The following is a 23,696-nucleotide window of genomic DNA, read 5'->3' on the forward strand; positions in this document are numbered from 1 at the left end:
TGTATGTGACCTCTGCTGAATTATTACTTCGTTTCTGTAAGATAAAAAAAAAAAAAAGTAAGACTGAAACTGTGACCATACTGTAAGAGTTCAGGATAACTAGGAAAAGATCAATAATTGTGATTTGGACAGTATAATTTATGCACTGTAGAAGGATAAACACAAGAGTGGATGTTATCTGAATGGACAATTTTCTCAGTTGCAGTAATGAAACTAAAAGTAGTTTTTAACCTGTGTGTATATATAAATATCGAACAGTTTTGATCTTGGGGAACATGTGGGTGGTCCCAGTAAAGTCCTCTTTTCTATTAACATGTAATAAAGATGGTAAGACTGTAATCAAGTCCTTGTCCTAAACTTGATGTATGTATTCATTTCCCATATCACTATTGCCTATGAAACTTTATACACAGTTATATGGGTGTATATGGGTGTAGGTTGCTGGCTGTTGCACATACATTGAATGTTATAATAAAAATGAACCAAGTCAGATTTCCGAGTATCCTACATATTTAGCAAATAATGAGAACATTCATGATTTTACTTGAAAATATCTTAATTTAATAGAAGTTGATAGCTTTAAATGGTACAAGATTTTTAAAATGTGGTATATTTTAATAGTGTAACAATTTTGTAAGATCTTTTGCTAACACACGAATCTATATTGTGCAAACAAAAAATTTATTTACAATAAATGTTAAGGCACTCTGAATTTTGAGGTTTGGCGTGTGATGTCCAGATCTAAGAACATTCAAATGGGATCCCAAATACAAGCTTCTTAAAAAATACATTTGTCACTGTTGTATACTTAACATGCTGGTTATTTAACAAACTCTCCAACCTCGTGATTAAAAAAAAAAAAAAACAGAAAAAAAGCAATCCGGCAATCTGTGATTGTAAAAACACGTTTTATACGTAGGGCTCCGTCCTCCTTCAAATGCTTAGTGTAAATAAAATATTCTATTCTTTATATATATTTCATTGCATTCAGCTCATGTGACTAGGATCACTGAAGAAACACAGTTCGGCCTGATCCCCTTGCTCCACCTCTACCTCTACCTCTAGCTCTTCCTCCTCCTCCTCCTCTAATCATATCCGGTCCTTCTTTAATCACACCCCTTGCTCCACCTCTTCCTCCACTAATCTCTCCTCTTCCTCGAGAAAGTCCTCGTCCTCGAGCCTGTCCTCGTCCTCGAACCTGTCCTCGTCCCCGAGCCTGTCCTCGTCCCCGAGCCTGTCCCCGCCCCCTCCCACTTTCTCTGGTAATCCTCGAGCCTTGGCCTCTCAGCCTCAAAGTAGTGAAGCGCTCGTTCAGGTACAGCTGAGTCTGCAAAAAATCAAATGTAAAGTGAATACCAGGTTTGCTCAAAATGCAACATGTGAAGAGGTTTTTCTAAAATGCTTCTGATATTAAGCTATTGGACACATGGCACAATAAAGGAAGTAAAAAGCAAAACTGGGTACTGCAACTGCCTAGACTAGGTTTATGATGTTTAACTGGTATGAGTTAAAGGAGTTGACTCCCTAGTTTGCTTAAATATACGAGTTGGTATCAAAAGGTTTCGGGAATCTTTAGGAAGACGGCACGGAGTCAGCATGAGCCATTGTGCAGGTAGATTTTGGAGGTATTGTGTGTGTGTCTTTTTATAAATACCTGGTTTGTGGTTGCTTTATAATTAAAGTGCAGATTGATGCCCTTTGGTGTTGGCCTGTTCAGTGCCTCTGATGACCTGCCCCTCAACAGTGTACCACCAGGCTGAGGCCTCACCCTTAGAAAGAACATGAAATCGAATAATCTTAGTGATAAACCAAAAATTTTGCTGGGAAAATACACAAGTAATAATTTAGAATGCCAGGCTCTACAGAGCATCCCAACATGGTCGAGGTGACCAAGAGTGAGAAAGCTGGGTTTGGCAGAAGAACCCCGGTGAAAAAAAGCTGATGAAATGGGACTTGACAACACCAGGAGGTTATCTCACTGTAAGGGTAATGGACTCTGACCGCAGTCTTCCAAGATGACAAACAGACTTTGACATGTGCAAGTCAGTAAGATGAAGGTTATGTTTGGTAGACTGTATGTTCTTTGTTGGTAATCCTGTAATCCTCTGTTCAGGACCTGCTCTTTGTGATTCTTGGTCTTAAGTGCTTTGTGTGAATGATAACACTTAGCAGGGAAGCTCTACTAGAAGCACCTGGTGGTTTTAGGTGTATAACCCAGTATTTGTCATTTCCTTCACATGTCCTAACTTTCCACAGCGGTTCCTCTTTTATCCTGTAGTATACATGTACGTTTGTGTGTATTTAAATACCCATGTGTATCCACTGTCTAGCCGCAAAGTAAACTAAACACAACCTGAATACCAGCATCAAAAGCAGGAAAACAATAATATTGAAGCAGAAGATGATGCAGGATGAGTGTTTCCCATTGTGATGGCTTTTCTAATCTGAGGTTTTCTTTGCATATTTTTAAACAGAGCATGGTGACGAGTAGCTCAAGTTTTACTGGGAGCAAAACTACAAATGCCATCACGCCAAATTAAGTTGTTTTATTTATTACAGTGTTATGACGCACGTACTTTCTAAAACGCTTTACAACCGAGATGTAAAATAATAAATGATATAGAAACTCACTGAGTCACAGGTGGAGGTTTTGCATTGGGCAGAGACACGGTTAATGTTGTCCCGGGAGAAGATGCAGTACTCTGACTTTACCAAGAGAGAAATAAGAAATTGAAGACTCATGAATTAGTATATAATACGACCTTCCATATCATTTACTTTTAACTAAATATACATACCTTCTAATTTTCTGATATCTTTCCAATTTTCCAGTGCCTCTCATAGCCAAAAACTACAAACAAATATATATACAATTATTGGGATCTAAAGTAATCCATCAAATCTAATTGTACGATCAGCATGTACCAACTTACTCCTCTGTCCAATACAAATGGTCTTCCACCTCTCTGGGGAACTCGCTGACCTCGTGCTGATAAAGCTCCCCTACAACATTTAAAACAAAACATTCATCAATATTTGGTTGGATGTAATATATGTACAAATGATTTCAAATGAATTTTTATACCTGATAAATCCTCCTCGTCCTCTCCCTCTCCCTCGTCCTCTCCCTCGTCCACGGAACGAGCCTCTAAAAGATGCTGTGCTCTGAACCTCCTCATCTCCATTCTGAAAAATAATTAAAATAAACTTCTCCGTTTAGACTCACTCCTTCCCTCAGTTTCATGAGCGTCGCGTTCATGTGATCTACAGTACATCTTTTACAATTCATCACTGATCGATGTTGTTCAAACATCATGAACTTTTTTTCAGTCCATGATCTGATGCATTCTTCAGTACTAACCTCAGTTCTGTCAAGAGGACTCACGCCGCTCAGTCTCCCCAAACCTCTTCTGCTGTTCAGCCCACGTGACCTGGCTGGCCCTGAAATAACCCAAATAACGTGCTCTTAGCCCCTCGTTTCTGTCCAGTTCCTCGCTTTAGATTTGAAAGAACTGGAAATTCATTGAGGTCAAAACCTTCAATTGTTAAATATCTAAGGGTGCACAGACAGAACGATAGATGCACAGACAGACAGTCACATCAGTACCCTGATACTGCAGCGAACCGCGTCTGAGGCCTCTACGTGCCTGTGGTGTCTGGTTGAGCTTCTTCAGTACATTATTCCTGTTTAAAACCCGCTTGTTTCTTGCTCTGTTCGCAGCTCTGTTTGCTTTCTCCTCTTTTTTATTCAACTTGATGATATCATCTGGAATGGAAAAATGAAAACCGGTTAGCCTCAGTTCACAGGAAACTCCATAATACAGCCTGAGGGTAAATATGGTGCGAAATATCTGCTCAACAAAGATTTGCACCTTAAATGTGAAGAAAATCTAAAACCAGGACATGGATGACCTTCGTTTCCTCATAGAGATGTTTTTCAAGTTTTTGTGAGGGCAAACCTTCCACACTGGCACATAAAGTTTTAAACATAAAGCTTTAAAGAATTTTATTTGTAATATATTTTGTGTTTACATGTGGTGGAGTTCGATCCATGTTCTCCATGATCAAGAGGAGTAAATAATGAATGAAACTCAGAGGATCTGGTCATAAACTTCTAGAAACTAATTGATGAATTGAAAATATATATTTGTAATCTAGTTATTACTGTAAAACCACACTGGGTTCACTGTTAAAAGCACTATACACACTACTAAAAAACTACTAAAAATCCTCTCTTCTTCATACATGTTGAGTTTTTTACTTTTTACTGTTCTGAGGAGAAGGTGGCCTGAGGAGAATTTTTTCTTTTTCACATACAGCCTGTAGGTCATGTTACAAATCCTCAGCAAAAGTAAATGTGTTTGAATATATTTTCTTTATACTTTCAAAGTCTGTAAGAATTTCAAAATGTAAAACTTCTGCCAATTTTACTCTTTAACCTTTATTGTAATGTTTAATCACCATGTCATCATGTGTAAAATCCTGCTGAACTTCAGACAAGTTTTGGCATCTGTAGATATCCTGAATGTTGTTTCAGGGGTTGGAACCTACGAACAGCTGAGTCACCACCAGTTGTTGACTGTGACAGGTGTTGGTCATGTTGCAGCCATTACAACCTGTTTTGAAACAAAACCCCTGAAGCGGAGTGAATGAGGTGTGGATATACGGCGTGACTCTACACAGAAGTGTGGAAAAATATACCTGGGTGAAAACATTCTTTTTTATATTCTGTCAGAACAAAAAGTCCTGATTAGTCTGATGAGCTCTGAAAGACCAGTTCAGTCTGACAAACTACCAGATGAGTCTGATGAACTATCTTGTGTCTGATGAACTACCAGGTTAGTCTGATGAACTATCGTGAGACTGATGAACTACCAGATTAGTCTGATGAACTATCGTGAGTCTGATGAACTACCAGATGAGTCAGATGAACTATCATGAGTCGGATGAACTAGCATATGAGTCTGATAAACTACCAGATGAGTCTGATGAACTAACATGACTTGGATGAACTACCAGATGAGTCTGATGAACTACCAGATGAGTTTGATGAACTATCATGAGTCGAATTAACTACCAGATGAGTCTGATGAACTACCAGATGAGTCTGATGAACTACCAGATGAGTCTGATGAACTATCAGATGAGTCTGATGAACTAGCAGATGAGTCTGATGAACTACCAGATGAGTCTGATGAACTACCAGATGAGTCTGATGAACTACCAGATGAGTCTGATGAACTATCATGAGTCGGATGAACTACCAGATGAGACTGATAAATGACCAGATTGAAAATTTGTAGTTTGGAGAGAAAACAAATGGCTGAAAGCCTTGAAACAGATGAAGCCATCAGTTGTTGACTCAGTGACTGGGACAGGTGTTGGCTGTGGTATGCGGAAAACAGACCGGAAATACGTAACAGGGTGTTCAGGATTTTTTTGTTTTTTTTTCAAGTGTAAAGTTTAAAGTTGCAGAAAGCAACTTATGCGATTTCCATACTGCTCTCGAGCTACAAGGTCGTAAACTGTAAAACCAGAAAATTTTTAGACTTTGTGGTTTTACGACTCCTTTCCTTAGAAACCCCGGGGATCTCTCGTTTTCTCTCGTTCTCTCTCTCTCTCTCTCTCTCTCTCTCTCTCTCTCTCGCTTTCAGTCACACTGTAGTTTCATTCCTCCGCTCGCACTAATGAAAACCGATGGAAAAACGTGCTCGAGTTAAAAATAATACGTAGCGCGTGCATCAAGGAGCGACAAGCCGACTAATGACGCGGGCAACGCGGAAGCGACAAATAACACGGTTACGGAAAGGAGAGCACGTGACCAATTATCAGAGGAGGGGAAAAAAGTAAGGAAAAGGGATAAAGAAAACAAAACAAACAATCTCAGATCACACTGACCGAGTGACATGTCGATTTTGTCCGCGCCGCTGTCGTCTCGAGGCGTCTCGTCCATCGGCTCGGTGTAATCTTTGTCTCCCATTCGAGCGTCCGGTTTCAGCAGGCGCGCGCGATGCAGCTCAAATGTGCAACTCAAACGTGCAACTTCAAAAGCGACAGAAATCTAGATACATAAATATATATATTCACGTATATAGATATCGTTTTGGGTTTTCGCAGACGAGTCAGAAGGGGTGGTGAAGCTCGGATCTTCTCGAGTCACGTCGCTGTGGAGGCGCTTCGCCCTCGTGTGGAGTTACAGAGCCACAGCCAAGAGCGCTCGAGCTCAAAATAGCACATGCTCTAACAGCTGAAGTGTCCAAACCCAAGGAAGTGAGATCAACCAGAACATTAAACAGCCTCTATATAACATTGCATAGGTTTTATAGGTGCAAGACCTCTGAAGGCTTCATGTTGTATCTGACAATAAAAAGTCATCTGCAGATCTGTAGTATTTTAAGTTGCAATTTATGATATTATACAAATTGCATAGAAACCTTATAAACAGTTTATAACTTGAAATATTGTATTATATACTGGACAGACGCACTGATGGCAAAACAAAAGCATTGAGACGCTGAATATTAACATCTAAGTAACATCTATGTATGTAAATAGGAAAGTTTTGACCAATATACACCTTCTACGGCCCTCTGGGTCACGAGGCATTAAACTTAGGAGAATTCCTTCAGCGCTAGAGCGCCTCTAGTGGTTATAAAATGTTAATGGTACCTGAAATGCTATATAATGTATAGCCAGTAGATGTCGCCATTGAATCAATGCGGGTTTTTTTTCCACCGCGAACCACATAAAAAGATAGATAGAGAGAAAGAGAGAGAGATAGAGAAAGACGCATTTGCAATGCAATAGCAATGATGAAAATAGCAGGGTTAAACTGTGAAAACCACAACTGCATTCAACTTGTGATGGGAACCAAATGCACTGTTACACTATCAAATAAACATACAATTTAATCAGGTTTTTTGATCATGGAATGATAAAAAAAAAAGTCATGCACAGAAAACACGAGCCTCTATTGAGGATCCATGGCAAAAAAAAATCCAGCTTTCATCCACAGCACCTGTCCTCCTTCCCCTTTCCCCATCCCTCCGCCCCCATCATCCACCAGCCCCCTCCCTGTCCTCTGCGCGCGCGGGGCGGAGCGGCTAAAAACCCCCTCTCGTTATTATCTTCAGCATATATATTTCCTTTAAGAAGATGGCGGCGAGTCAGGGAGGATCGACAATTGCGGCGGTGCTGCAGGACCACCATCACTATCCGGCCGGACCGCACTGGAGCGCGAGCGGCGCTCCGCCTCAACCGCAGCCGCCGCACACCGCGCGCAGCCTGGACCGCGCGCTCGAGGACGCCGCAAGCTCCGGGGTACTGAACATCAGCGGGAGGAAACTGCGCGACTACCCGGGAATGAGCTACGATCTCACGGACACCACGCACGCAGGTGGGTCCCGGGTCGCCCCTCCTGCACGCTCAGCACCGACCATAGCGTGCGGGGGATTTTTTTTTATTTTTCCGGGTTCTACTTGTTAAAGCATTGATAATCCGGGTCTTACAGTCTCAACATGCCTTTGATAATTTTTGCACTCAGATCTATTAAATACATTGTGAAGGTATAATAGTATCTCAGATATGAGCTTTAACGGGGCTGGAATGTGAGCGTTAGAGCGCCGCGTGCTTCCTCGCGCAAGACAAAAGATGCTCCTGCCTCCATAACGGCATCCAGAGGGCCATCAGCGCCTCCTCCACCACCACCACCTCCACCAGTACCACCACCACCATCTTTAAGCAGTGCACGGATACATGCACCACACCAAACACAAACCTGCATTAAATGTGCAACCTGCTACAATTGTTATTATCATTATAATTGTTATTATTATTGTTATATTGTATGGCTATATTTAGTGTCACGTGGGCGAGTTTGCGGAATTGTTATCAGACGTTCTCACGATGTGCATCACGATATTTATAGCGTTGCTCACCACAAGCTATGAAACCCCACAAAGCATTCACACATCTGCCCAATTAGCAGTCTTTAACCTGCAATAATAGTGATGAAATCGATCCGAATGTTGTGACGTCATAAATTGTGATGCAATTTGTAGCGGTAAAGTAAGGTGGTGTGTCATGTTGTGTGTTATGGGATTTAACAGTTATAGTTTATACTGATTGTTTCATTTTTTTTTTTATCCATTTTGATTATTTTTTTTTCTAACATCATTCACTTTGTCACTACTTTGATACTTAGCAATAAGTTACAGCGTGTTCTATGTTTCCTCCTCACGCCCATGTTTTTCGGTTTCCCCTCCTTACATCATATCACTGTTCCATTTTTCACTGTCGTTTATTACTTTTCTCGAAGTCGTGCACACCACAGAATTGTATCTACTGTAGATTTCTCTATTCGTTCTAATAGAAAAGTGAAAAGTAGAGAGATTTCTTTTTGGAAGGAGACTCCAGTGTTTTATTAAGCAGAAGGGAAAAGCAGAAGGGAAAATCTTCAGGACAGTGATTAATGTTATGGATGACTAACTGTTGTTGGAGACCAGGAATTAAACACTTTAGGATGCACTGGTGAAGTAAAGGATCACCTTAGGGGTTGTAACAGTTGCTCTGCCTCGTATCAGGCTCCATTTTATCACCCAGTTGTTAATTACTGTTTTATTTCAGCATGTGCCCAAGAGTTTTACTCCTTATACAGTATATATATACATATATATATATATGAAATGGTCTTGACCGGCTGTTCAGGGTTAGGCCTCAGTTCGAGTCTTGGATGCAATGATGGACTGTCAAAGATCTAGCAAAGCATAATAATGATGTCCGGCAGCTGTGTTTTTAGTGAAAATAATAAATGTCTCTGTAGACCAGACTGGAAGAGGAAGTGATTTCATGACAGAGAAGCAGACTGATGCTGACTCAACAACAGAGTTTTGTGTGTACACACGCAAAGCATGTGCTACACACACACACACACACACACACACACACACACACAACACAAAGGCATTGGTTTAGGTTAAAACCATGTGAAGTGAACTTTCCCATTGTGAGTTCTTTCGTGTACCTGTTACTGAAAGTGTTTGTGTACCAGATCATTTCAGACTCTGTGTAGTTAGACTGTGTGGGTGTGTGTGTGTGTGGGGGGGGGTGTTTTGGTGTATGTATGTCCCAGTGACCTACTTAGTACTCCAGGCTGGTGGGAGACTGTTTGGCCAGCAGTTAACACTGATTAGTAAGTAAACGCTCATAGATGTGACCTCAGTGTGCCACTAAACAGCCGCTCACCACCTCGAGGTTATTAATGAAACTGTTGGAGTGACTCAAAAGACTTGAATGAAGTGACACATCACTTTAAATATCACTTTCTCTATTTATTACAGCTGAAATGCATTGCTTTGTGAGTTAGGCAATTGTTGTATAGATGCATTTGGCTAAAATACTTTAACCAACACTTTGCCTTGCCATGGTTTTAAACAGAAACCCATATGTAATGTTATTTATTACATCACAGTGATGGATTATACAGTTACAATACTATTATAGCAGGGAATTCTATATTCTGTCAAAAAGGCAGTGAAAAGTTTAGATTTTTAGCATGTGGTAAACCTGCACATAAACAGGTTTAAACATGTGTAAAAGAAGTGAAATGGTAAGAAGGTGTTAAAGTTTATCAGTAATGTACCTAAAAGTTTTTCTTGTTGTAATTGCATTAGGAAAAAAATGAACCTACCACCACTTTCTAACACTTTTAATTTCTCATCAATGATCAAAGGATAAAAATCGAATTACAACTCAGAAATTTGTGTGTGAAGTCTGTTGATGCTTAATATTGTCACAAAGGAACACTACAGCTAGCAAGAGCTACAGGTGTAAATATCTTTTTTAAGACATTTCAACAGAACCTGTTGATTCATGACTAGCTGTTTTGGCTTCTTAGGAAAGTTCTCACAGCTCAGCGGTTTAGGCACGGGTTTGCTGTTGGGTAGTTTGGGAGTTCTGCATCTATGATAGATGCCCCATTTTGCAATTCTGACTTGGCTTGTTACTTATCATCCAGATACAAAATACAGCAAAACATTTCAAACTCACTGTCCATGCCATTGCCCAGGAGAGTATGTATTTAGAATAGTTGCACGTCAGCTATGTTTAGGAGACGTCCACTCAGTGATTCACTGCTAGCAAAGAAGCCAAAAGACATTTTGAGGAAGTGGTTATGGCCTTGACAGGAACTGTCCATGTCTATTTATTCTGAGGGGGATGCTTCTAAGTATTGTTTCTCTGACTGCATGCTTGCTAAATTGCAAGATCTTTTTTAGACACACGTTTATCACAGAATAAACAAGATTACATATATACTAATAGCTTATATATATATATATGTAATCTTGTTTATTCTGTTGTAATCACATAAAAACTAGATACATGTGCCTGTATTCCAGACATGTTTACTTGGTAAAAGTCTTTTTTGCATTGTACTCTTATACACTGCATACATTTTGCTCTGTAAATTGGGATTTATTGACTTGTCTCCATTAGCATAAATCCCACAGCTGTAGCAGGATTAACACAATGTCCTTAAGGTTTTAAGACATTATCGAACAATATTTGTTTGACCCCATGAAATGTTTTGTTAGTTAATTCAGGTTCAACAACAGAACGTTTAGTATATATTTGTTAATATTTGGGGTTTTTTTTATATGTTTGGATGGGTCATAAATGATTCATACTATAAAATCGATGAGTATGTCTGGGAAGGCAGCAGTTTTAAGGCAGTATTTACATTTCTGAGATAATAGTCAAAGCAGCTTAGTCTATCGCTCTTAGCTTTGTTCACACTGAGAATTTCAATGTAAAAAACATGATCAATGGAACACAAGAATACGTGAAAATGCGTGAATTAATATTTCCAGAGTTGGTGTGAATGACAAAACATTGTAATCTGAGATTAACTGTATTGTAATTGTAGTTCCTGTTGTCCATAAAATGTCTGTCTGTAGTGTTTGGATGTTATTATCGTCAATGTCTTGTGGACCTAGAAGACAATTTCATGGCAGACTTGCCTCAGCTGTGGCCTGTTTGACCTTCATGGGCCAACACGCACACACATGCTCAGACACACACTGCTTGGATGTCTCTAGGGACTGAGGTAATTACACTCAATAGGATATGCTTATCCAATCCGTTCCATTTCACCTATGAACCCGACCCTGCGAGTTATGGTCCTTGCAATTGATACAGCTGATGGATTCAGAAGGCTGTGTTCTTCTAAGGTTTGCTCTCTGAGACAACATTCTTGTTATGCTATTCCCCACTTGAGCGTGCGATGAGGTGAAAAGTTGACCACTGACTATATTTAGCATGCGCCTGTCAGGCCTCGTTGGCGCAGTAGGCAGCGCGTCAGTCTCATAATCTGAAGGTCGTGAGTTCGAGCCTCACACGGGGCAGTCACTTTTACTCATGCGCTTTCTGTCACAAACACATACTCAGTGAAGACACTATCCTACAGAGAAATGTGAAAAAACAAAAAAAGACACAACCATGTGATTTTTTTCAGTTAAAATAAAGATGGCATTTTAGAAGTGTTTTGGAGTCTGCCTTTTTTCCTGTCCTCGTTCGAGTTCTCTTTGTAAAAGCTAGATTTTCCCCCGTGTGTAAAGAAAAGTAATCCCTTTTATTAGATTTCATGTTGTAAAAGACAGATAAATGGCTGGAAATGAGCTGGTTTGGAGATAATGTTCGGTCTAAAGCAGCACTGCCACAGGGATTTCCTGCTGATGTCAACACAAAATGCCATAAATCAAAGAAAAATTAGAAAATGGATTCCTCCCCCCTCTATCCCTCCCTCTATTTCTCTATCTCTTTTCCTTTTCTATTGTTTTGGGAACACAGGCTGGAAAAGACACACACCTTCCTTTGCAGGTACTTTTTTGTTCCACATGGAATTTATAAGGGCTAATTATGTCCCTGAAAATAGATGTGAAACTAAACTATTCTGTCAAAGTTCTGGAATTTCCCCAAGCGCGAGTATGTTTTATTAGTCTGCTTTATTAACATGCTGTAATTAATCACACACTTTACCTGAACTGTCTTCTTGGCTTATTGGAAAATGTTCGGCGCAGTTAAACAGGAATGCGTATTTTCTTGAATTTACTACCGAGTGTACTTTCGTACTTGCAAAATTGGAACAAATTGTGGGAATATAATAATCATAATGTAGCTAATTCAACAGAAGTTGTCAGTCAATGTCTACATGGTGTTCACAGAACATGTGCAAGTGGACTTAAGAGGGAAATGAACGTCAAATCCAGTCGAGTCTTTTAGCAAGTATAGTCTGATTCGGTTTCAGTTTTTAAAAAAAGGAATTCTTTTTGTGGCATTACCCTGAGCTGGAATTCTGTAAAAAATTCTATTTGACATAACCAAGACTTGGAATTGGAATTACTCTATATGAAATTCCATTTTTAGGTTGAAACTTTGGAATTCTGTGATAGTTGTTTTGTAACCGAAAATTGGAATTCGGTGATGGAATTCTCTGGAATGCTGTAACATTTTGTGGCATAACATAAGGTTTTTGCAAAATGAATGTAAGAATTCTGTATAATCAGCCTTGACATAATAACATAAACCGTTTTTTTTTTCTTCTCAGAATCCCTTAAAATCCCATGACATGTAATTTTTTAATTCTGTGGCATTTGTTTTGTGACAGAACACTGGAATGCTGTGAGAGTCTTCATGAAATTCTACTTATGACCACACTGGAATTCTGTGGTAATTTTCCTTACACAGTGAAGTTCTCCTGAGGACATTTGTTAGAAATTTTATGGTATATTGCTTTGTAAAACTAGATTTATGTCATAATGTTGGAATTCTGTGTAATCCTCTTCGACAGTAAGGTATTTGGAGGAGATCTGTTTGGGACATACGTTCAGCAGAATTGTTTTTAAATTAGAAAAACGTCTCCTGGATGTTCTTTTATGACGTGCCAGTGGAACTAGGTGTAAATGGTGTATACACTCGACTGGTGAATGAAATGTACAAGTTTATAGTAGATCCCAGTGAACAGGTCTAAAGTCATACATTATGCACTTGGCTTAAGGAAAAGTAATGATTTTAAACAGAGATTTTTTAAAGGCTTTTGCTTGAGGAAACGCATTTAGTGGGTTTCCTGGACTAACACACTCAGGCAGCAAAAAACACAGTATTTAAAAAATATTGTGTAGCAGTTTTCCTTCAGGCATGAGAGAAGCTGCCATTTGGAAGTAGGATCATTTAAGCTTAGTTGAGATTGTTCTAGCAGAGTTAGCTCTTTGTCTGTGTGTGTGTGTTTGTGTGTGTGTGTGTGTGTGTGTGTGTGTATGTGAGTATGTGAGTAACAGAGGAAGTGACTGTGTTAATTTGAGAATAAGTGCTTTGATGTGGCCTGTTGGAGTATACCATCTGAGAAGAATATTCACACACACACACACACACACACACACACACACACACACACACACACACACAAAGAGCACAGTGAATTTATTCAGAGAGACTGAACTGGTGTAAAGCATCTAATTCTAAAGGAGCTTTTGATGCTGATTTCTGAGTGAATTGTTGAGTTGTAGAGACTTCTAGAATAAATGTAGAATGACTTGTAGTAAATGTAGGAATACAAATAAAAGCTTTATAATCCCTAAACGAGTAAAAGATTCTGAAAGTTGGACGTGTTTAATGCTGACAGCTGGTTGCTTAGTGTCTCCAATAGAGCATAAAATTCATCCACCAGTCCACCATTTAGTGAGCATGATGTTTGCTGGCCAGTTTAATATGGAAGAATCATTCGTGTTCAATTTAGTATAAAGATACGAAAACATGCATTCATACATTACAATAGGTTTATGTACACATTGAGGTATTGTACACACATTAAATGTGACCCGATACTGAACCAACATTCAGAAGACTGAAAAAATTTATTTGTAAAATTACAAGTTTGTGAATCCAGAGATGATGATGATGATGATGATGCTGCTGATAATGACATTTAAGTATTGGGTGAAAACTCTTTATGACTTTAGAATTTATTAGGTGAAATTGTAATTATGCAGATTTCTATGAGGAATTCAGGACAGTAGTTATTACAGTAATAGCATTCAGTGCACTGGCGCAATGGTAGAATAAAGTAATAATAATATATTTGACATCATTGAAAACATGAAATGATATAGTTCAATCAGAAATGGTGCGTAGAGACGGATGCAAATGCAGTTCAAGCACTTTAAGGAACGAGGCAGAAGCAAGTCAAAGTCAAAACACAGGCGTGGGTCAGGCGATGAGCGAACAGGATTTCCCAGGCAAAACAACAACGCGTAGATCGAGGGACAGGCAAATATCCAGGCAAAAAAGGCTCGCTAAAGTCAGGGCTGAGACATAGAATGAAAGTTGAAAAGAGTGAATAAGAATGAGTCTCTTGTCTTGCCTATGATTGAGAGCAGGGGTCTGTGATTGGGTAAAGTGTCAATAGGCTGTAATATTCTTGTTAATCTTGTCCTGCCGTTGATATCAGTTTCATTCAATAAAAATCTCTTTATATCCCATAATTCAGTCAAATTAAATGTATTCTAACAGTGAAATTTAGTGAAACCATCAACAGGAATCAGCTGCAAGATTTTAAACAAGAACGCTTTGTCCTCTCACAAACAATACAAGGGAAAGCTTCACAGATCCTTCACCTTGAAAAAGCTGCTTGTCCAGAGACTATTATTAGAAGGTTTAACAGGGTGTAACTTTGTTTATTGCTTTTGGCTTATTTGGAAATCATATATTTTAAATATTAGGCAACACAAGTCCTAAGGACAGTATCTGTTGGCTGGGTTTGCTAGATTGTGTGCGTGTGTGTGTGTGTGTGTGTGTGTGTGTGTGTGTGTGTGTGTGTGTGTGTGTGTGTGTGTGTGTTCGTGCCAGTGTGTGTGGGTGGAATCATGTGTGAGCTGATTTGGGGTGCGATAAGTAACGTCTTCATGTAATCTTCAGCAATAGGAGTGTGGAGAGTGAAGGAGCTGGCAGCAGTGTAGACAATGTGTTCATTTTTAGAGTGCTTCCTCACACACACACACACACACACACGCGCACACACACACACACACACACACACACACACACACACACGCACACACACACACACACACACACACACACACACACACACAAACTGTCACCACCAGAGGGATGAACACAAAAATAAAAGCAGAAAAAATTTACACAGTCCTAAATTCAAATTGACACTCAAATATTGTGCATGTGTGTGTGTGGAATCAGCAGGTATCTGAATTGGTACTGACTTGTACATGCCAGGAGTCCCCTAACAACCCAAAACATCCCCCGTGAACACTCAGGCATGCACTAACTCACCCACACACCCCTCCTCTCAAGCGTCTGCTCCATCAACCCCCATTGATATCTGTCTTCGTCTAAGCGTGGAACAAAATTTGATTTACAAATGAAAAAACGAAACCCAGTGGGCCCGTCTTGTTCAGAGTGTTATTTTTCTTATTATAATCGTTAAGCCTATTTGCACAGCACATAGTTTACACGAGCGCTCGGCTGAATCCCAGGGTTTTTGGTTACAGGCACTTGCTTGTGATTTTATTTTACGTTTTGTACGTTTTGGATGTATTATTAAAACAGTCCCTTCTGTGTTTTTTGGCCAAATGGTTTTACATTGCTGCTTGAGACTGGAAAATTGGTCTAAAGAAACCTTATTTATGGCACACTTTGTTTATTGAAGATATTTTACAAATCTGGTTTCAAACTTCTAATTTAAATATTAAAGAAAAGAAAAAAAAAACCTTCTATAAGTATGTTGTAGTGGTATTTGATTGATGTTCTTCAGTGCTTGTGTTAAACACTATGCATTACCCCCTGCAGTGAGCACATGTAGTGAATACAAGCCATTTGGGATTTGGCCTCATATATTCTTAAGACATTGAAATGAAGTTGTTCCCTTCTGGGCTTTATAGGGATACAATATCGTAGGCTTATTAATTAAATGAAAACTTAAAAGTACAGTTTTTCATTCGTTTTAATTAGTTTTGACAGCTGTAATTAAATTTCTCTGCGATTTGGTTAAAAGTTTGGCTCTTAATTCAGACATTTCTGACACAGTTTAGCTTTGTGCTGTTATAAAGTAAAATTTAATTTGTATATTTATCAATTTTATCTATTCAGCCACAAGTCTGACACAGTTTTTTATGCTAGGTTTTTTTTCTACTCTATTATTTTATACTGAATGAATTGTATCCTAATTTAGATCTACATGTGTTTTAGTTTATTAGCTTTCCACGTGTATGGATTGTTCATGCTAGTTGCCTGTGTCTCAATATGCTAGCTTGCATTCTAGTTTAAAAGCATGAACTCTGTGGTAGTCTGAGTAAAATTATCCTTGGGGAACTTTCTAGAATGTCTCACACTGTCTGTAAAACACTTCTCAAAGCTGAGTAATCCATGATTCAGTAGATTTCATTAGCCTCGATGTCAGGCAGTATGTCCACAAGCTTAACACACAACCAGACTTACGATCGATCGATCGATCGATCGATCGATCGATCGATCGATCGATAGATAGATAGATAGATAGATAGATAGATAGATAGATAGATAGATAGATAGATAGATAGATAGATAGATAGATAGAACTAAGCAAAAATGTAAAAGTTGATTGGCAGCTTAGAATAAACAAAATTAAAGTCTGTTATGGTGAAATAAAAACTAAAGAAAATCATAGCCATGTTTCCTGCACGTGTTTTGTTTTGTCTGCTAGTCTGTATTGATTTTCAGAAGCTTTTAGCCAGAAATGTTTAGTGAGTAGGTGAGGAACTCGACGTCATTGTGTTACGGGAAACAGAACCCATTTAAACATATTAATAACCTTAATAAATCTCTCTTATCAAACTCCCAGCTTCCTCATGTCTCTTTTCCTGTCAGGCTGTTTCTGTTACACTCGTGGTTTTGGCCCCAGATGGTATTGGATAGACGGATGAGCAGGCCTGTCCAGAATAAACACATCTGTCAGTAGTTTCATTATAGCCAGGACTGATTCATCCCCACTGAGAGGAGGAAAGGATAGACATAAAGACAGAAATTAATGTTATGATCAGACCTCATCTGGATGCAATTTATGAATATGCTGACATTCAACATGATGTTATTAGAGGACTGCTGTGTTGACAGATATAGAATCATGTATTCACCTCAGACGATAGATTTTACTCAACAATCTAAAAATCCTTTTACTCTAGAATCCAAAACCTTTTAGACTTGCATCACTTCTTCACCACGATAAAAAAAAACGAATTGTTAAAGCAAAATGAATATACTGAACAGAAAAGCATTTGTCCAGTTGATGAGAGTCTCAGGCTCAAGATGCCAAAACTAGCTCTGGTCTGTAAGTTAGTGGGATGGTGTTGGAAAATAGGCTCGATCCAGCTTTAAGTATTTCAGGATGAAAATAGCCTTCACCCTTCCTAGTTGATAGCTGTTGTGTGATAAGGGAGTTGGCAAATGACCAAACTGAGAGAACATGAATAAAAAGAAAGAAAATACATCAAGAAATGAGAAGGAATTAGTATTTTTCTAAAAACTTTACTGTTGAATTCAACTGAATGCAAGATACTGTACATTGCTAATGCTAACAAAAATGTTTCTTTCTTATATTGTTATTGGACTATACAATAAAATATAAATCCAACTCTGATAACTATTACCTCTGCCACAGTATCTTTATGTACTAGAAATATGTTATAAAGTCCTGCATAGATGTTATATTTAAAATTTGCATTAGATTAGAATGAAATGACCCTTGTCCGATTCATTCATTATATACAGTATAGCTATTAATTTTGCACCATGAAGCATGTTAGATATTCAGGTGTTCTGTATATAAACAAAAGTATTGGGACACCTAGATTTCTAGCCATATTTAATTCTTACCCAAACTGAAATTTGGGTTAGGGTTAGGGTTAGGGTTAGGGTTAGTAAATTGTAAAGGATGTCTGGATATGGTACTGTAAAATTTTCCCTTCACTTTAAGTAGACCAAAAGCTGTTCCAGCATGACAATACCACTGTGCACAAAGCCAGCACCATGAAGATATGCTTTAAATTTTTTTGAGTGGAAGATCTCCTTCTATAGATCTCTGAACTGAACCCTATTGAACACCTTTGGGGTGAATGTAAACACTGACTGCACCCAAGGCCTCTTCCCCTTGTGGCTAAATGAGAACAAATCTCCACAAACACACACCAAAATCTAGTGTAACATCTTACCAGAAGGGTGGAACTTATTTAAATAGTAAATAGGGACTAAATGTGGAATGAGATGTTTAAAAAGTGCATACTAATCTAATGTTCAGGTGTCCACAAACGTTCATATAGTGTACCATTAAAACGTTTTCTAAACCAGCACAGACACTGATGTTGTGAAACAGTCTGAGCTAAAGTTCAAGCAGCTTTCTAATTATGGATTTCAGAGTAAATGTGAAAATAGTTAAAATGCTATTTGTTGGGAGCGAAGTCATTCCTCGAATTATCCTCCTCTCGCACTTTCATTACCGACTTCATTAACCGTGTTTACTATCGTAATTTCTCCACCAGGCTCAGACAATGCAGAAGAGTGATTCATGGTGAGGAACTGAGTGATTGGTAGGCTTTTATTCTACAGTATCAGGTCTTGGGTGTCTGTTCCTTACTAAAGGAAAAGATATGAGAATTAACAGTTTGTTAGTTTTTTTGCTCTCGGCGTCTCTCACTTCCCTCATGTTCTTTTTACTTCTTTGTCTTTATTTAGAGTTTTCTGTGTGTTTTTGCTCTGACTGTTTTGTTATTAGTCAACTACTGTGTTATCAGTCAGATCGGATAAATTGGTCTGATCTGAGCATGGAAGTAAACATTGTTGTGTGCCAGCATAGAACTTGACTGCAGGAATAGCGCTCATGGAACGTCGAATGGTGTGTGTGATTCAAAAAGAGGTTTAAAAATGAAGCATGCGTTTGCGTATTTTTAATTTCTCTTTCGTTGGGTTTCTTTCTGGTCGTATTAAAATGCTGTTTCTTAGTTTCTTGTTTTGAAGTTGATATTAAAGCTGTTAAATGTTATACAGTTTTCTAAAACTTCTCTTTTTTTCCCCATTACAAATAAACACATATATACACAATATACACAAATAAAGCTCAAAATTCATTTAATCACTGAAAAAATCTAAGAATACGCTTGAGCTAGAGAGTCTGATGCCGCTAGTAAAAAGTTATTTTTACAAAATGTACTGGACGTACGTGTGTATGTGTGTGTGTTATCAGGCCAGTAGCACCTTCACTCCTCTTTTTAATTACCTTTTCACTCTCTGATGATCAATCAGCCGTAGCCATGGCAACCTGAAGACCCCCATGGGCTAATTATATTCAGGCACCATAAGGGACACTCCGCCCACCGGCTGCTCACTCTGTGTGTGTGTGTGTGTGTGTGTGTGTGTGTGTGTGTGTGTGTGTGTGTGTGTGTGAGATTGCACGCTCAATGCTAAAACCCACAGGTTTTCCTTGGAATCTTTTATAAACCAGAACCGTTATCTTATGTTTTCCCAAGAGGCACAAATGAAGAGGAGTGGTAGAGTGATAGATGGATTGAAGGTGGTGATAGATTAAAAGATGATGATTAAAAGATTAGATTAAAAGATAATTTGAGTCGGTTTAGCCACAAAGTGACGTATTTGTAGCAGGCAAGTTATAGGACATAGAACATTGTACCACATTACAAATAAAATAAATATAACAATTCCTTTTCACTTAAATTTGTAGTTTATTTGTAATATTACAAGAGTTATCAGAGTATTAGGTATGGGCACCACAATGGGGTGGAAAACCATAGTTGTAGCAGGTCTGGGTGATATGATAAAGAAAAAAAATCATATTATACTTAAAAAAGTGTGAGGGAAAGATAAGGTATAATTTATGAAAATGTATACATTTGTATACATGGTGTTAAAATTCTGAAGTTCGTACTTAGTAAAGACTGTAGAGCAAATATTACCTCGGAATATTAAAGTCTCGAATTGCGTTAACATTGGCACCCGCCCGAGTCGACTCGTTCATACTCAAGCGAGTTTGTAAAGGCTCATTTAAATAAGAATAGCAGGAGAAATACATACAGCAGGTGTGCAATATAAAGCCTACTCTGATTATTCAAAGGCCACATGTGTGACAGCATGTGAGTGTGTGTGTGTGTGTGTGAGCGAGATGTGAGTCATTCTTCTCTAATGAACACATTATGGAAGTCTACTGACATCTCTTGTACTCCTCTGTGACCTTGTGCGCGCACACACACACACACACACACACACACACACACACACACACACACACACACACACAGATGAGAGCATAAATGGTATGAGCAACTCCTAATGTCAGTCCATTAGACAACACAGATCTTATTTTATGATCAGTGATGGGTGTGTGGTTGCGTGTGTGTTTCTGTGTGTTTGTGTGTGTGTGTGTGTGTGTGTGTGTGTGTGTGTGTGGTATAGTTCTTATCTTGCTACTCTCGATCTCTTAGAATGGCAGGTCAGTCCACCATGTTTCTTGTATCTTTTACACAAAAACACACCACACACTAAAAAAACTGAAAATACCTACAGAAACAGAAGTGTGTTCACAATGTGTGGGTGCTTACATTGACAGTTCCTCAACCTCAGCTGCATCACTCCACTAGAAAGTGTTTGTGCTAATTATATTTCTCTTTGTACCTGCCCATCCCCACATTTGCCTGTTTTTCTCTAATTTCAACCACCATGATCCGGCCCAGGTAGTTACTAAGGATAAAGGAATGAATGGTGGTTATATGAATATTTTCTTTTTGTCCAACACGTTTCACATCTTCTTGCTTGTTCCCAGCTGAAAGGAGACGTTCTTTGTTGCATCCCAAAGGATTCAAACCTGTTCATTCTGAAATAGAAATCATATTAGTTGCATAGTTGAGCACACAATACCAAATTACATGGTTGCTTTTCTGAGTTTTGCTTTTAAATGTACCCAAAATGAGGAAGCTTTGAGGTAGGATTCATTTCCTGAACATTTTCAATGGCTATGATTTTACAGTTTAAACAATACTAATGTTTGTTCTACGGAGATGATTACAGGATGGATTTTAGGACAAATTTTTCTGTACGTTATTGAATGTTTTGTAGACGTGTTTTAAGAGGGAGAAAAGTGTCGCGAGTCACTAATGCAGACACAAAAACACCAGCTGTAGACTAGAAACTTTGCTGTTACTCCAAATTCTCATAACTATTTGCTTGACCGTACATTCATTTCATAACATTTTCTACTGCTTTTATCTGAAATCCCATCACTTTCTCCAAGTTAAGCACAGTGAGGCAGTCACGAGACCTTTAGTTATCAGCTTGTTTTATTGTAACTTGAGAGTAAGAATGATGATCATTTGGCTTTGAATTACTATGAGGGAAATTCCAGGATTGTATTACTTACATCCTTTATTTCAGCACATTTGTACCTCAGGACACAGGGACTTGAATGCGGTATGTACAAAGATTTTTAAACATAATTAACATATTAAAATGACGAGTTTTCTGTGAGGACGCTTTTATTTATCACTAAAGGAAGGAAGCATGAAAGATCTCAAACTGAGGTAAACCAGAGACAAAAGGCTTTGACTTCTCAGTGACACACGTAATACAAAATTCCACAACTGATAGCCGAGATAGAAACCCCTAAAAAGGGAGAAAAAAAATAAGCTCAACTGAACGCATTCCGTGCAGAGTACAGAGAAATGTGACAAAATGAAAAACGACTGCCTGTCAGTCAGAGTCAGATTCAAGGGGTTTGAAGCCTGACCCTCACCCTACAGCAAGCATACAACAAAGAAACCCTGGTGAACTGGTGAGAATGAGAGCAAAGAAGAAGCTAAATGCAAAACCTTTGGCGCAACAGGCAGGGAGAAATCGCTTTTATTTGCTTCCTACACAGGAAACAAAAGGGCTTTTTCTCCAAGAAAAGTAACCTTGACAGGGTAGCTAGGTCAACAAGGCAAGGCCAACCTGGTGCACAGGAAAGAGCTCGAGTACAGCTCTAGTTTAAAAAATACCAAAACTGACTTTGTCTCACCCACACGGCGTGTAGGAAAGACTGGAGGATGGAGATTCCTCTGAGAAACCTTTAAATAGGTGAGTCACAGGTGGACCAGGTTGTTACTGATTGCAGAGTTTCAGCTCTTTGTCTTCCTCTGGTGGTGTTCTGGGTATATGATGACCTGCACCTAACAACACAACAAGCTGCATTTTCATTTTATTTGACTTTTAAAATAGGCTGGTGGTGTTTATATCCGCTAGGAAGTATCACATGCCATTGTTTACAATAAGCAGTAATTATAGAAATGAATAAACTGGTAAATTCCTAATAAAATAATAAAAGCCTTTTTCGTTATTTGTAAAACAATTTTGACGTGGTAAAAGTAGACAGTACAAAGTAACAGGCGATTACGTTTTACTTGAAACGATTAAATTGTTCTCATGTATTCTGAACACAGTAATCCATTGTATAAAGATGCAAGACACTTTTTTTTTTTTTTAAGTACCTGACAAAGAATGTCTCAGATTGACCCCGAAAGCATGACGGGAATGTAACCCGACTTCTTTTCTTCATAAACAACAGATTTCCAGAAGCATTCTTGAAGGCTCTAATGGCTTTGATTCAGGGTTTCACATGCCACCACACATGCCAAGCAGAAATACACAGATAGAAGCTGATCATTTTTGTCTTTTAGTCCTAGATTTTAGTTTGGTCCCCTGGTGGTCTAGTGGTTAAGATGCAGCGCTCTCACCGCTGCGACCCGGGTTCGATTGCCGGTCAGGGAACCATCCCCAGCCACTCTCAGTGCCGGTCCCAAGCCCGGATAAATTGGGGAGGGTTGCGTTAGGAAGGGCATCCAGCGTAAAACATATGCCAAATCAAACGTGCGGAGGATCCGCTGTGGCGACCCCTAACGGGAGAAGCCGAAAGAAACTTTAGTCCTAGATTTTAGTTTACAGGCTGGGTTTTTTTTTTTGCTTATTTTTAATTTAGCAATTTTCCACTTAGACTACTGTACACACTGTACATATAATAAACTCCACATGTCTTGGGAAGACTTTCTACTTGATATCAAGGTGTTACTGAGGGGATTTGTGTTCAATCATCCACAAGAGCATTAGTCAGGTTGGGCCCTGATGTTGTGTGGGGAGGTCTGGGGTGCATGCGGTGTTGCTGTCGAGGACGTCAGGGCTCTGTGCAGGAAATGCAAGTTCTTCAACTCCAGCTCCAATAAAATTTGTAATGCTACCTAAACTTTGTGCCAGATAGTTTAGGGAAGGCCCATACATGGTCAGGTGTCCACATACTATGAGCATATAGGTATGTATATGCAATATGATGTGTTTGTCATACAACCTAATGCTGGATCTGCTATAAAACTGTTCATTTTTTTAAATAATGCTGGGTATCCACACCTCGATCACCCAAACGAGACAAGACAAGACGACCTCTGGGGCAGAAACAGTGGCCAGGCAGCACGGCAAAACGCTGGATAACAAAGTTGGGTCACGTTGTTGCTCCACACTTTTATCTCTTTGTCCCATTTGTGTTTCATAGTTTCATAAGCTGTTTGACTATGGTCAATCTTCATAATATTCACTATATTTACTCTATATTCAGTTTC

The 23,696-nt window shown here is 38.9% G+C and overlaps 2 protein-coding genes and 1 long non-coding RNA gene across 6 annotated transcripts in view; 1 reads left to right on the forward strand and 2 right to left on the reverse strand.

Moving 5' to 3' along the window:
- Window positions 1-538: 538 nt before the first annotated feature.
- LOC310720338 (uncharacterized protein) lies at window positions 539-6,280 on the reverse strand. Its single transcript, XM_083530856.1, has 9 exons — window positions 5,899-6,280; window positions 3,608-3,766; window positions 3,362-3,441; window positions 3,086-3,186; window positions 2,934-3,003; window positions 2,799-2,851; window positions 2,632-2,706; window positions 1,655-1,769; window positions 539-1,327 (listed from the first exon to the last, which is right to left on the reverse strand). The coding sequence occupies exons 1-9, from the start codon at window positions 5,978-5,980 to the stop codon at window positions 1,007-1,009; spliced, it is 1,056 nt and encodes a 351-aa protein (XP_083386982.1). The 5' UTR covers window positions 5,981-6,280; the 3' UTR covers window positions 539-1,006.
- A 480-nt stretch (window positions 6,281-6,760) lies between these two features.
- Window positions 6,761-23,696, forward strand: part of lrch2 (leucine-rich repeats and calponin homology (CH) domain containing 2) — a 49,633-nt gene continuing 32,697 nt past the window's right edge. For 3 of the 4 annotated variants that reach the window (XM_083530809.1, XM_083530811.1, XM_083530812.1), the window contains exon 1: window positions 7,089-7,396. In XM_083530809.1, the coding sequence (XP_083386935.1) occupies window positions 7,156-7,396 (241 nt within the window). In that variant the 5' untranslated portion in view covers window positions 7,089-7,155. Of the gene's footprint in view, window positions 7,397-23,696 lie in introns of all 4 variants that reach the window. The other variant, XM_083530810.1, reaches the window with a different exon arrangement.
- On the reverse strand, window positions 9,077-11,487 carry LOC310720380. Its single transcript, XR_014531726.1, has 2 exons — window positions 10,435-11,487; window positions 9,077-10,386 (listed from the first exon to the last, which is right to left on the reverse strand). It is a non-coding gene; the product is annotated as an uncharacterized lncRNA (long non-coding RNA).

The sequence above is a fragment of the Silurus aristotelis genome, assembly GCF_946808225.1.
Source record: "Silurus aristotelis genome assembly, chromosome: 26".
Classification (NCBI taxonomy): Eukaryota; Metazoa; Chordata; class Actinopteri; order Siluriformes; family Siluridae; genus Silurus; species Silurus aristotelis.

Coding starts and splice junctions, on each gene's coding strand:
- LOC310720338 (XM_083530856.1), bottom strand. CDS start 5,980: ATGGGAGACAAAGATTACACCGAGCCGATGGACGAGACGCCTCGAGAC. Junction 3,004..3,085: donor GGACGAGGAGGATTTATCAG/GTATAAAAATTC, acceptor TAAATGTTGTAG/GGGAGCTTTATCAGCACGAG. Junction 1,328..1,654: donor ATAAAGCAACCACAAACCAG/GTATTTATAAAA, acceptor GATTTTTTGCAG/ACTCAGCTGTACCTGAACGA.